Source organism: Tasmannia lanceolata, unplaced genomic scaffold (assembly GCF_043159265.1).
Source record: "Tasmannia lanceolata isolate RefF3 unplaced genomic scaffold, GAP_Taslan_0.1 ptg000015l, whole genome shotgun sequence".
Taxonomy (NCBI): Eukaryota; Viridiplantae; Streptophyta; class Magnoliopsida; order Canellales; family Winteraceae; genus Tasmannia; species Tasmannia lanceolata.
This window is the reverse complement of record NW_027518692.1, coordinates 56556219-56569995: the sequence shown is the minus strand read 5'-3', so window position 1 is coordinate 56569995 and position 13777 is coordinate 56556219. Positions and strand designations below refer to the sequence as shown.

At 37.0% G+C, this 13777-nt stretch overlaps 2 protein-coding genes across 3 annotated transcripts; one reads left to right on the top strand and one right to left on the bottom strand.

The window, feature by feature from the left end:
• Nucleotides 1-1363: 1363 nt before the first annotated feature.
• LOC143892576 (uncharacterized) lies at nt 1364-8129 on the bottom strand. 2 transcript variants are annotated; one of them, XM_077397300.1, is made up of 7 exons: nt 8030-8129; nt 6927-7067; nt 4244-4479; nt 3991-4152; nt 2245-2325; nt 1762-1821; nt 1364-1677 (listed from the first exon to the last, which is right to left on the bottom strand). In XM_077397300.1, exons 2-7 carry the CDS (start codon nt 7015-7017, stop codon nt 1534-1536), a joined length of 774 nt encoding a protein of 257 aa, XP_077253415.1. In that variant the 5' UTR covers nt 7018-7067; nt 8030-8129; the 3' UTR covers nt 1364-1533. The 2 variants fall into 2 exon arrangements, with proteins under 2 accessions (XP_077253415.1, XP_077253413.1); XM_077397298.1 differs by having other exon boundaries at nt 6927-7092; nt 8030-8117.
• Nucleotides 8130-11208: 3079 nt separating this feature from the next.
• On the top strand, nt 11209-12512 carry LOC143892575 (uncharacterized). Its single transcript, XM_077397297.1, has one exon. It carries the CDS (start codon nt 11397-11399, stop codon nt 12351-12353), a length of 957 nt encoding a protein of 318 aa, XP_077253412.1. The 5' UTR covers nt 11209-11396; the 3' UTR covers nt 12354-12512.
• The last annotated feature ends 1265 nt before the right edge of the window (nt 12513-13777 follow it).

The following is a 13777-nucleotide window of genomic DNA, read 5'->3' as shown; positions in this document are numbered from 1 at the left end:
TTTTTCGCCATTTGCCATTTATTTTCAAAATATCCCTCAATTATTTTATTAAGTTTATAAAAAAAATCATTTGTGAAGGAAAGAAAATCAGCGGATAAAGGCTAGATCGGTCATCCATAGTTGGCCCATCTCGGCCATGATCACTGCATCTCAGCCATTCAAGGGAGACTAATAAAGGACTCTTTTTAACTATTTTTATAGAGAGCTTTAGAAATGGCCTCTCTCATTTTGTAGTAATAATGGCACTGATTAGTTTAGTGGGAAATGGGATACAAAGGCTAACACAATTCTCCCTGAAAATTTACACTCAAATCTGGTCCAAGTGAACAGAAGTGAAGAAAAGTGAAGTATGATGAATGATATTTTGAAGAGTTTTATCTCATTGTTGATGGGTTTTATTTTGTTTGCATTTTTGTTGTGCTATTGAAATTGATGAGCATAATAGACTCTAAACACCCTCAACCAATTTGAATGGCTGATCTGCTATGATTTTTATAAAATTGATAGAATGGATACTTCACACAATTAAAAATGTTAACTATACGAAGAGTCCTTTAGTCATTGAAGGCGACTAGGCAAACATCAAAACAATAGATCACTGGAAATCAGCAGGCATTATATGCTTAAAAATATTTCCAGACTTTTGGCAAGGAAAGCGAAGGACCAAGCATATAAATTAGCTAGAAGAGGAGCGGAGAAGGTGGTGATTGTCAACTCATTTATCAGACAAAGTGAGGTGGGAGTCATAGTGGGGCAGTGGGTGAGATTTTTGGGAGTTTATGCCGTGTATATACCCTTTGGACCGCCTTGTCCCGCTTGTGTATCATGTAGAACGTTTTCTTTAATAGAATTCTGTTACCCTTCAGAAAAAAATTAACATGTTAATTAAGAAAGACGGTGTGCTGAGCTCATTAAAATTCAAACTTATGGCGAGTGTGGCTGGATACTTGATAACTTATGCCTGCTTAGATTGGCAAAGATTGGTCCTGGTTACCTAACGACTCTCGCCTCCAATGGCTCATTATGGTTTGAGTGTAGATGTAGAGACTTGCTTTTAAATATAATTAATACAACAACAAATATCAACAACATAATAAATTTTAAGGTGTAAAGTGAGTATAAATTTGTATAGCGAGAATGTAAGATATTGGAATAAACAGCAATGTAAGGTTGAGTATGCTAGACATTGATGAAGCCCTTAATCATTACATGATGTTCACAAACATATTGATTTATTCAACTTCCTTCATTGATATAATTCGATTATCTATGAGATCTTATTGATCATTTTCAAACACTATTCAAACGTTTCAAAAGATAACTAGGATATGAAAAAGGCAAGCGGAGAGGAGAGAGCGGAAAGCACAGGAAAAGAAGCATACTTGAAGAATAAGTACTGTACATTAAGAAATCAGACATCACGTAACAGTGAGTTCCTTTACTTTTAAAAACGTACAGTACATTAGGAAATCATACATCACATAACCATACAAGTTTCTTTACTAAGTACCTCATAAATGGCAACTCTATGATCTAAGCATCAATGGCGAATGTCTCAAGTGTGCGAGGTTCAACAGCATCACATATATGTAGCATATGGCACAGGTCGTTGCTGCTCAGGTATTTGTCAAGATTTGCCAAAACAAGAGGACCGTATTCGAAAACAAGTTTCTTGCACTGGAAATAAAAAAGATTCTCATTAACTATGTGCTTAATAACAGGGTGAAATGAAATGGGTGGCATTTAGAAGGATGCACTTACTTCCCTAACGTGATTCTTGGCATTTTCACAAGCTTTAAGGAGAAATCTGATTACTTTGATCTGTAGACAAGTTGGAAGCAATATCTCAGAAGGCAGGAACGAGAAGTAAAAAAGTAAAAAAGTAAAAAATTTGATTCCATCGGTTCAAAGAGGCTGCTACCTGGAGACGTTACTAATCAATTAAGTAATGGATCACGAAGACTCTGATTTTAGAAAGGTGCTGGGGTTTTTGGAAGATGGATAGTTGTACTTGTTGAATATATGGTGGACTCATGGTAGCGCAGGACAAATGTTTGGGCATGGTCTTGGGAGTAGGAAGTAATGGTCTAGTTTACTACTGTTTTTGTTATCGGTCAGGGTATGCCCTGGCCAGTTTTTTAATTGATACTTTGTAATGTCAGATGGGACTTCTGGTCCCTATTGTAGCTTTCTTGGTATCAATAAATATGTCAATTTTCAAAAAAAAAGAAGAGAGGCTGCTACCTGCTTCTCAGGGTTATCCAAGTCATTGCGTAATTCATCAATAGCATCACGGCATGTTTTGCAGGTTCTTTCATCTGATATCTGGTAAAGAAAAGATAGCAATTAACAGATAACTTGCATTGGAGAACAGCGTAAAAGCTTAAGAATCTTAGCTGATTCGGGCAGAGAAAAATGCAGAGTAATGTCATGTTGTGTCACGGCTAAAACACAAATCACTTGATAAGCCAAGAGTGATATCACAACCCGAGAAGAAAATGACATAGAAAAATAATTTTGGGGGAGTAAAACTCCCCTCCTTTTACTCGTCATTTATTGATTCACATATGAAGTTAAACATGCCTTTTTAACAAAAAAAAAGACAGAAATAAAAAGTAAGACGACATTTTTTCACCCTACATAACAAATTTAAACCGAAAATGATTTTCTCAACAAACCGCATAGGCAATCATAAAGAATATGACTACATAAAAGATGATAACACAGGGATAGTAGGAGCATAGAACAGACATTCTCCATTTTCTTAAAGATCGCCTAATGGATCACCGATCAGGGCAATATTACATTACATCACAATCAGGGTAAGACCTGGTTACGGGTTTTTTTTCATGCTTTGGCATCATTTATATATGTTGTAAATAGCCTCTGGGTAATCAGTGTAAGACCCGATTCTCCTATTACTCATGTAAAGAGCCTCAATATCTCTTCTGAAGCATTATGTTCACAAACTCATCCATAATATAATCTAATCATCAGTGAATATCTAAGACTGGTCGATCATCTCATTGGGAAAACAGTCCCACCATCTAATTTGGAAGACGGTCCAGTGGAGCAATATCATTTAACTCTGCAAAGACTTGCACTAAAGCTCAAAAAGGCTGCATTGATTGGAAAAATATGATGGAAATAATCATCATCTCCCAAGCCTAGAGATTTTGTGGATGGCTTTTGTTCTCTGTTGTCCTTTTCTTTAGTGTGATCATTAAAGTGGTGTGCTCTTCACAGTAAACAAAGGTTTGGCTGATAAAGGAATCATTCCTAACGTTACTACGTGCACCACAAGCTGAAAACTCCTGAGATCATCCGACTTATCGGAAGTTCAATTAAGTACCAATAGCTGTTTCCTATGTTACGACCCAAACTTTCTGCATCATTGGCGTCCGATACTCAGGGAAAACACAAATAATGGCTCATCCACCCAGATCGCCCTTACTTCTTTTCCATTCTTACGTGAACTTATAACAAGGATGACACATACGCCCAACACAACCCAAAATGTTCCTGTACTTCTACTTCCATTATATTAAATCCCTTTTCAGTTTAGATTTGCATCCATCCAAAGACCGCATATGGGAATATTCCGACATTTGTTGAGGTTTAAGATGCCAATTTCAGTAAGCACTGTATATAGTTTTCAACAAGGCAGGCCAAAAAACAATAGATGGAAGAAATGAAAACTAAGCACAACGTGCTTCTTAATTTACAACTGATGAAGCTAAATGATCTGCTAAATGTAACACTAGTACCGACATCAATAAAAGAACAGAAGGCTTCAGAGTATATGAAATGACATTACCATACAAGATTTAAAGAAAATTTACAAAACTAGGCTACAGAAAATCTATAATCAAGAAGAAAACAGAATCATAATCACATTTTAACTCATTTCATCAAACAAGAACCACCTCACAGCAAACAAAGGGCAGGACGGCAGACAGAAAATCGACCTGTCGAGCTTTTGATTTTTACCTTATTGGCAGATATCTGTTTTTCTGTTCCATTGCTTGACATCAAAAGGACTTTTGCATTCTCAGAGCATAACCCTGTGCTGTTGCAAAGACTCTCTTCACTGAAGTACTCTTGCAGAAACAAAACTGCCTGATGTATATACATCTCCGACATCTGTATACACTGCCAGTTGGCAAAAGCAATGTTCAGGAAACAGAAATTATGGAAAAAGGATCTCCACATGTAAAATAAAAATTTGCGCAAATGTTTGTACCTTAACTTGTATATCAGAAGGGAGAAGGTTGCAAACATCAGCTGAAAGCATAACAAATTTCTCTAGGACCTTTGGATCTGTTAGGATTTGCTCAACCTTTCTTGAAACATCCAAGCAGGAATAACAGATAAACTCTGGTGGTAATTCCTCTGAGAATGGAACATCCTTTTCAGAAGCAGAGTCCATTGTTGTTGATCCATGAAGGAAGATAGCATTTTCAAGAAATACATGTTTTCCTGCATAAAATGGTGAATCCACTTTTTTAAGAATCTAAATAGAACACAATATGTGTCAAATCACACAAAACTTAAAGTTCATTAATCTATTATTTGTTAATGTTCCTACAAAAGTATATCAGCTCCTTGGACTGTAAGCCATGATTAGATTTTATTACGCTTAAGCCAAATCACTGAACCTAACATCTAATAAAGAGATCAGAACAAAATAGTAAAGAACCATAAGAGCTGCGGTTAACTCTTATGATGAAAGCAGTACTCTAAAAAAATATGAATTTGATATCTGGTGTAGTGGATTAAGTTGGATGCTTTTCATAGGAAAATGTGCATTTTCACGATATGTAATTATAATCAAGGTTTTAAATTTCGACCAAAATCCGAAATTTCGGGTTTCGGTCAAGAACGAAATCGAAATTGGGTAAAATCGAAACGTTACAAAATTTCGATCGAAATTTCGAAAAGACCAAAAAATCTGTTTTTTATTCAAAATTTAATATAATCCTGAAAATTCAACCGAAATTACCGAAATTTCAGCGGTTTCGGTGAGGACCGAAACGCATTCCGAAACCGAAATTTAAAACCTTGAGGGTGCGTTTGGATTGCAGGAATCAGGAATTGGTATTGGTATCAAATTCCGTTCCAATTCCAATTCCTTCGATAAAGGGAATGACAATTCCAAATCTCCAGTTTGGTAAGCACGGGAATTCACCCTGGAATTGAGAGAGAGAGAGAGAGAGAGAGAGAGAGAGAGAGAGAGAGAGAGAGAGAGAGAGAGTTCATCTTCTTGAATTCACTAGTTCTTCCTCTATCCAATCCCCTACCTTCCTACTCTTCCCTACGTGCTAGGAACCCATAAAACTACCTCCCTCCTCTTTCCTACCTCATGACACCAAGAAAACTGCATTAACATACACCAAATGAAGTTGAGAATCAAGAAAAAAATACAAAACCTACTTCAACAGAACATCAAAATGAAATAATGACAGCAGGAAAAAAATAAAAAAACTATAAAACAAACCACAATAGAACATCAAAAGAAACTCAGATTAGCTTTGAGTTCAATTGAATGAGCCACCATCAAAAGAATAACAAAAAATAATGCTCAATCTAGGAAAAGAATGGGGTTTAATCCAGATTGCAGAGCACTATTTGCTGGAAAAAATACAAAGTAATAATGCAGGGTTTAAACCAGATTGTTGCAGGGTTTGATCCAGATTGCAGGGCTTAATCCACAATAGAACCCAGATTGGGTGCAATCTGGGTTCCTTCTTATTTTTATCAAAAACAAAATAAAGTAATAATTCAGGGTTTAAATCAGGTTGCAGGGTTTGATCCAGACTGCAAAATCAGAAGAAAATAAAAAAAGCGTGCAAAAATCATGGGTTCTTCCTCAATCTAGACGAAACCCAAGCTTTAAGGCGGAAAACCAAAGTCGCTGATTCAGAGAGATAACCCGGTCTTTTTTTAGGAGAAGGCGTTATTTAATCTTGATATTTTTGGGAGATATTTTCTCAAGGGGGAGAGAGAGAGAGAGAGAGAGAGAGAGAGAGAGAGAGAGAGAGAGAGAGTCACTCGGGAATCAACGAATCCCACCTCCTCTGGGAGGTTTCGTGTTCCGCCAAATATTCCCCTAGATATTCCGCTCTGGTTTCCTGATTACACGCTATTGTGACACCCAAACGCAGGAACTCGTAGAAAATGAATCAAATACCCATTCTATTTCCCTATTCCAGCGTACCAAACGCACCCTGATTATAATGAGCATTAAAGAAAATATCAGTGCAAAAGTGAGAATGTTGTCCATTTGGATCCTTTGACATAGGACAACAGATCAGTTGATGCTTATGCAACTTCATGAAAAAGTGAATTTCAGATGCCGAAACTAGATGTTAATCCTAATACCTGCAGCTAATAATATTGTAAGGGCAAAAAAGAAATTGACTAGTGATTTCACAAATAACTGACCAGCTCAAACGGTTTCCTATAACAAAGGAATGCAATACCCAGTATAATACTAGGTAGACACTTTATAATTCAAAAAGGTTGTATTGCCATCATCATCCTAAGAAAACTTTTGGAGATGTTGTGAAGACAGCTATGACTCTAAAGTGTAACAACCTTACAGCTTACCACATATTTCAATTGTCCTAACTTCTAGGCCAGTTTATAAGTATAATCAAATAATAGATAATAAAGAAATGCCCCATGAACTAATTACAGTGTTTCAATCTTTCAGATACTTCTCTCCATCATTCACTTTACTGGTCAATGCTTGGTAATGAGTCATGACTACAAGGAAGTTCATATATCACCCAGAAGCATATACTAATGCTTTTGTTTCATGCTCCAAAATGACAAGAATTACAATACAATTAGGACATATAATACATATGAGGTACAAATGGATTTGAAAGAGAAATTAAAATCTTTTGGTTTACTTCTTTTACCAGGATTCTCAAGCACGAAAGTGGTCCTTGCATTCACATGCACCATTGAAATAAGTAATGCAACAAAGAAAGCTATGATTCCCATTTTCATTGGATCCAAAGTCTATTGTGTGATGACACAGAAAAAGCTGGCTCAGTAATCTGTAAGAGAAAGTGAAAAGTACGGCTGCAGCCCAGATTAGAATTAAAATAATTTGATAAGACTAGATGTTCTAGAGAGAAACACAAGACTTACACACAATAACAAGGGGGCGTTCATACCAATAACATTTATACAATCACCACAAGAAAATATATTTCGTTAAGGCCCGTTTGGATTGGAAGAACATTTCTGATGGAAATTTTTTTCTTGGGAAAATATTTGATTTCCATTATCTAGTGGGAAATGATATGATTATGGTTAATTTAGACGGATATTGTCGTAAATTGAAGGTCCCACTAAGTAAAAATTGAAAATGGCTGGTTCAACTTATTTTTTGTTGTGAGAAAAACATAGAAATATTTTTCCTTTCCAAATTTTTTAAAAAAAAAACATCTGCAATCCAAACAGTGCCTAAACGGGGGCTTTCAGAAATGATAACAAAGTGAAAGGAATTCTTCCTCTCATCCATAGCACAAAAATGTAACTTAAAATTAAAACACAGATACCTTTCATTTTTTAACAAGTGCCCTATTTTCCATCTATTACAACAGAGCAGCTCATATAAAACCCAAAATGAAACTCTGCTTCAAAGCATGAAATCTACAATTCAGATTCTACCTCGAAAATGCTAATTTACCTTTAAGATATTAAAACAAAGTTACTCTTTTGAAAACCAGATTTAGAGTCGTCTTTGAAGGACACACCCATTGTATTTGAAAATCCCTAGTCCGATTTTTCAGAAGAAACCAATTCAAATCCCTAATTCGAAGTAAAACCCTAATCTTCTCCGATGTAATTTTTTTTTCAAATGATATACTTTTGATGTAATTTTCGCAGCGTATTTACGTGAAATTCGAAAGGACTGATACAGAATTGAATTCAAAGCCAAAATTATGTAAGAAATTGAAGATGATAAGAATAATCACGACATGAATAGCTAGAAAGAGAAAATTTGACTCACCACGAGCGAGAGAGAGAGAGAGAGAGAGACTCCTTCACGTGTGTTTTTGTGCACATTTTATCTTGGTCTCTGTGCGCAGTGCGCGCTAACCTTGTTTGGGTTAAAATTGGGTTTATTTCAGCGTTTGGTTTGGTTAAGTTGTAACCCACCACCCTGCATGTGGACCAATGATCTCCACCGTCCATCTCGTGGGGCCTACTGTGCATCTTCTATCGTCCAAAATTACCTTTATTCGATGATCACAACAGTGGGATTGCCAATTCAATCTGGATTGTTGATCTCTCTTCATTGGTACCTCCTAATTTTATGGTGATTTTATTATTGTGTGACTTGAACCCGATCGGACCCGATTTGTATCAATTTTTCCCCCTCCTTTTCCTGGGCCAACCCAAACCAGTGAACCACCCGACCCAGTTTGAAAAAAATGGGTTAGACAGGTTGGCTTAGAGTTGAGAGATTTAAAGGTGGGTTGGGTAAGGGTTACCCCTCCACAACCAGAGGTTCAGGTTGGGCTGGGTTAGGGTCGAGGTAATGCTACCTTGGGTTGGGTTCCATCTGCTTCTGCTTTTGCTTCTGCTTCTTCGTATCTCCCTGCAAGGGGCACTGTTTTTGTTCTTTCGTAACAATGCCGACACGCTCCCCTTGATTCCATTCTGCCCGCTCTAGAGCAAGGTTTTAAATCTCCGTTTCATTTTTTACCACAATGGAAATCGAAATATTTCGGTTTTGGCCTAAATCTTGTAAATTTCGTGGGAAATTTCAGTGGGAATTTTGAAACTTTTGGTTTAAATTTCGGTGGAAATCTTGTAAAAAGAAAATGTCGGTGAAAATTCCGGCAAAATCATGTAAAAAGCGATTCCATGCGAACTTCGTTTCGGCATTGGTGGAAATCTGAAATTTCGGCCAAAATATCTTAGTTTCAGACGAACTTTAAAACCTTACTATGGAGAAAGAAGAAAAAGAAGCGGTGAAGAGCAAACCAAAATTGTACTTTCTAACAATCCACTTAATGCCAGTAAAGTTGTATTACGAGGGAGTCTAGACTCACAGGAGACCTTGCAAAAAAGAAGGGCAAAGGGCGCCTGCCTCGGTCAAATCCCATTTCAGATGGCATTTAAAGTAATGTCTTTAGTGGGATTTGAAGGACCAATTGAGGCGCCCTTCGACGCCTGTGAATCCAGCATTCCTCTTGTATTATATATAAGATGGACATGATCATCTGATTGGTGTATCTATTGGCTATATAAAGTATAAACAAATTTGCCCGCAGGATGAAAGGTCTGGATCACATGTGGAGTGTAGGATTGATCATTAATACTGAAAGACTGCCAATATCAATCTATCCAATGGCTTATTATGCCAAAAAAAAAGAAAAAAAGAAGTAGCACCAAGTAATTTCCTAGAAAAAGCAGGACCCATTAGAATCCTTGTGAAACTGCATTTGAAAAAAAAACAAAGGGTGGTGTGACTGTTAACCTCGCCAGCCCTGATTTGCTTTGATAGGATTCCTGTTTTTTGCTGTTTTGCAGGGGATAGAAATAAAACAATGGATGGCCAGAAGTGGATAGATGGGTTGGCCAAAACAAATATGAAACGATAGTCACAATGCATGAAAAGGACTAGCAACTCGTCCATGTTCTAACCATTAATCAGTATTCCATTTTTGTATGCAAGGAATAAAGGCATGCTTTAAAATTGATTACAGACCCCTAGAATCTCTCTCTCTCTCTCTCTCTCTCTCTCAATTGCTTACAAACCTGGAATCTCCCTCTCTCTATCTCTCTATCTCTTATAAAATTGCTTACAAACTTAGAATCTCTCTCCCTCTTTATCTCCATTTTTATTTTAAGAACATGTTAGTCGAAGATAAGTCAATTTAAGCTCAAATTCGGTTGGTTTTACCCCGCTCGCCCTATAGCAGTCCTTTTTTGCATGTAAATCTATTTACTTAAGATTTTACATGCAAGTCTATTTGGTGAAGATTTTACATATAAATAAGGGAATAGTCCCCATTGAATTCAATAAGAATAGAGAAATGGTATATTCACCCCCTTATTCTTACTTGGGACAGCCCCCCTGTGGTGTAAAAGAACTAAAGAAGAGTCATCAATACACTGGAGGGCTGTCCCAAGAAAAGGTGAAGAATATATATCACTTCCCTAAAAATACTCTCAAATCTCAATTCTAAAAGAATAAAAAGTTAACATTCCAGTTGAGTAGCTTGTAAATTCCAAAGTATTTTACCAATATTAAAAGCTCATAAACTTTATTATATCCAAATATTATTAAGAGGAATGATAGACTGAAGGGCGCCCTTGCAAAAGTAGGTTACAAGGGTGCCCTCATTGGTCACAAAAAAAAAATTGGAAATGATGTTGACAAGAGGGATGCTAAACTCATAGGAGCCCTTGCATAAAAGCACTTTACAAGGGCCAATAGGAGGGCCTTATAACTGGTTTTTTGCAAGAGCTCCCTCTAATATCCAAAAGTTTGGTAAGAAAAGTCTAATTATTTTTGTTTCTCAAATATTGCCAGTTGTTTCTCAAAAAATTTTTGCTTTCATATCTCCATTGATTACATTGCTGATAGGCCAGCTGAAGAGTGAGAGATGGTCCCTCATTTTTTGGGTTTTAAAGGAAGGATAGTCTGGAAAAGAAATGTAATGTTATTCTTATGATTTATGGGAGATATCAGATATGCTCCCAAAATACAAAAAACCAAACTCAAGGTACAAAAAAATGCCGTTAGGAGCAAGTAAACGACTTCGTGTTTGGCAGAGTTGAAAAAATATTCCATGGAATATTAGTGGGGAGTAGGAAAATACCCTGAAAAACAGGAAAAAAGAAAACCAAGAATAATTTTCTCATTATTTTTTTAGAGATTTCCCATCCAATTGTTTCCCAGATCAATGGGGCATATTCCCCTTGGTCCCACATGGGAGGTTTCTATACCGTTGATCAAGCATTATGACAAAAATATCCTAAACATGTGTTTTAAGCCGTTGATTTTCGCAGAGCTAAATCTCAATACCATCCCACACGCAAAAAAAAGAGACCACCCCCAAACCAATGTCACAGAGTCACAAAAATAGAAACAACCCAACAAGGCAACAACCGACTTTTAACTTTTTAACAGCCACTCTCTTTCTCTTTAGTCCGCCTTTCTCTTTTGTAGTACCAAAATTTATTTCATCTCCAACCTCTACAAACTTTTCCTCTTTTCTCTCCTCTTTCCCCTCCCCAAAAACCACCTCTAATCTCAATCTCATTCTCCCATCCTCTCTTCCAAATCCCACCAAAACCCAACAAAAAAAACCCAAATTCTCCCCCCCAAAAACCCCCACCCCATCCATCTCAATCTCCAAACCATGGATGTTGCTCCTGAAGAGCTCCAATTCCTAACCCTAACAGACATCTTAAAAGAATCAATCTCAATCCCACGCTCTTCCCCAAGAACCTTTTCCCTCATAACCCTAACCCTAGTCTTCCCACTCTCCTTTGCAATCTTAGCTCATTCCCTCTTCACCCACCCAATCCTCAACTACATTGAAACCCACCCTTCTTCCCCAAAAAACCACCAAGAATGGATCACCCTTTTCATCTTCCAATTCTTCTACATCCTCTTCCTCTTTGCCTTCTCTCTCCTCTCCACCGCAGCCACTGTCTTCACTGTCGCCTCCATCTACACCTCCAAACCCACCTCCTTCTCCTCCACCCTCTCCGCTTTTCCCCGCGTCCTCTACCGCCTTATCAAGACCTTCTTATGGGTCTCAATCGTCATGACCATATATAATTTCATATTCCTCATGGTTGTTCTTGGGATAATTATCGCTCTTGACATCAATAGTCCCATCCTACTCTTCATCTCAATTCTTGCTTTTATCATGATGTTCCTCTTTGTCCATGTCTACATTACCGCCCTTTGGCACCTCGCAAGTGTAGTCTCTGTCCTCGAGCCGCTCTATGGCCTCGCGGCAATGGGGAAAAGCCGCCAATTGCTTAAGGGGAAGACCCCAATCGCGGCCGCCCTTGTGTTTGGGTACCTTGCCCTTTGCGCGGGGATTGAGGGTGTTTTTGGGGTGGTTGTGGTTCGCGGAGGGGAGTATGGGTATGGGGTTTGGATAAGGATTTTGGTTGGGGGGTTTTTGGTTGGGGTGTTGGTGGTGGTCAATTTGGTGGGTTTGTTGGTACAGAGTGTGTTTTACTATGTTTGCAAGAGTTATCATCATCAGGAGATTGATAAGAGAGCTTTGTATGATCACCTTGGAGGATATCTTGGGGAATATGTGCCCCTCAAGAGTAGTGTTCAGATGGAGGAAATGTAAGAACTGAGTTTTCCATTTTCTTCTTATTCCTTCGCTGGTTGATTATTAGATTAGACACGTGCAGAGGTGTTTGTTTCGAAGGTATGCCTGTTTTTTAATAATTTTTAAGGCTGAAATGGGAATGGAATGAATGGATATACACGTGGTTTTCTTTTTTAATGTTCTTTTCTCATTATGTATTTTTGGTTCTTTTTAGTTTTGGGTTTCCTGTTAGTTTGGTTTTTAGACCATGAATGAATTGCTGTGTTGAGATGAGAATGGTTAGAAGAATTTTTCTTGTGAAAATTAGTTTTAGATGAATGAATTGCTAGTAGAAGTTAGTTTTGGGTTTCATGTTATAGATGATGTATGAGAATTGGGCGAAGGAATTTTGCTACTTAAAGTTAGTTCTGGGTTTCATGTTATAAGTGAATTACTGACCGTGTACGAAAATGGGGAACAGAGCTACTAGCACTGTTTGCTCTTTGTTGATTTGATTGTGTAGGGTTCTTTTGCTTGTGGTCTTGTATAATCAATTAAGATATAAATGGAATGAATTTGCACAATTATTTCATTGATTTATTTGGGTTTTTGTTTTCACGTTATAAATGGTTTGGATTAGGAAAATTTGTCCAATTTCATGTTGTAAGGGTTTGGTTGATGAGAGTCTGTTTAAGAATGGGGTAAAACAATATGTTTTCAAAAGTTTTTTGTTTCTTGGCTGAAACGGGAATGGAATAAATGAATATAGAGGTGGTTTTTTAGTGTTCTTTTGTTATTACATATGTTTGGTTCTTTTTAGTGAAGTGAATATAGAGGTGTTTTTTCAATGTTCTTTTGTCATTACATCTGTTTGGTTCTTAGTTAAGTGAATATAGGGGTGGCTTTTTAATGTTCTTTTGTCATTACATCTGTTTTTTTTTTTTTTTTAAGTTTTGGGTTTCATGTTATTTTGGCTTACAGATCATGAATGAATTACTGTGTGGAGATGAGAATGGTTAGAAGAATTTTTCTAGTAGAAATTAGTTCTGGAGAATGAATGAATATAAAGGTGGTTTGTTATAATGTTTTTGTTATTGCATATCTTGGGTCCTTTTTAGTTTTGGGTTTCATGTTAGTTTGGCTTTCAGATTATAAATGAATTGCTGTGTGAAGATGAGAATTGTTGTTGGAAGAATTTTGCTAGTAGAGGTTAGTTTTTGGGTTTCAAGTTATAAATGAATTGCTGTGTTTATGAGAATTGGGTGAAGGAATTTTGCTAGTAGAAGTTAGTTTTGGGTTTCATGTGTGTCTTTTTTTTTTTTTTAATGGTAAGGTTTTTTTTAATGTTCTTGTCATTGCATCTGTTGCGGGTCCTTTTTAGTTTTAGGTAAATGAATTGCTGTGTGAAGATGAGAATTGTTGGAAGAATTTTGCTAACAGAAGTTAGTTTTGGGTTTCATGTT

Coding starts and splice junctions, on each gene's coding strand:
- LOC143892576 (XM_077397300.1), bottom strand. CDS start 7,017: ATGAAAATGGGAATCATAGCTTTCTTTGTTGCATTACTTATTTCAATG. Junction 4,480..6,926: donor TTTCGTGCTTGAGAATCCTG/GTAAAAGAAGTA, acceptor CATTTTATGCAG/GAAAACATGTATTTCTTGAA. Junction 2,326..3,990: donor AACAGATATCTGCCAATAAG/GTAAAAATCAAA, acceptor TTTCTTTACCAG/ATATCAGATGAAAGAACCTG.
- LOC143892575 (XM_077397297.1), top strand. CDS start 11,397: ATGGATGTTGCTCCTGAAGAGCTCCAATTCCTAACCCTAACAGACATC.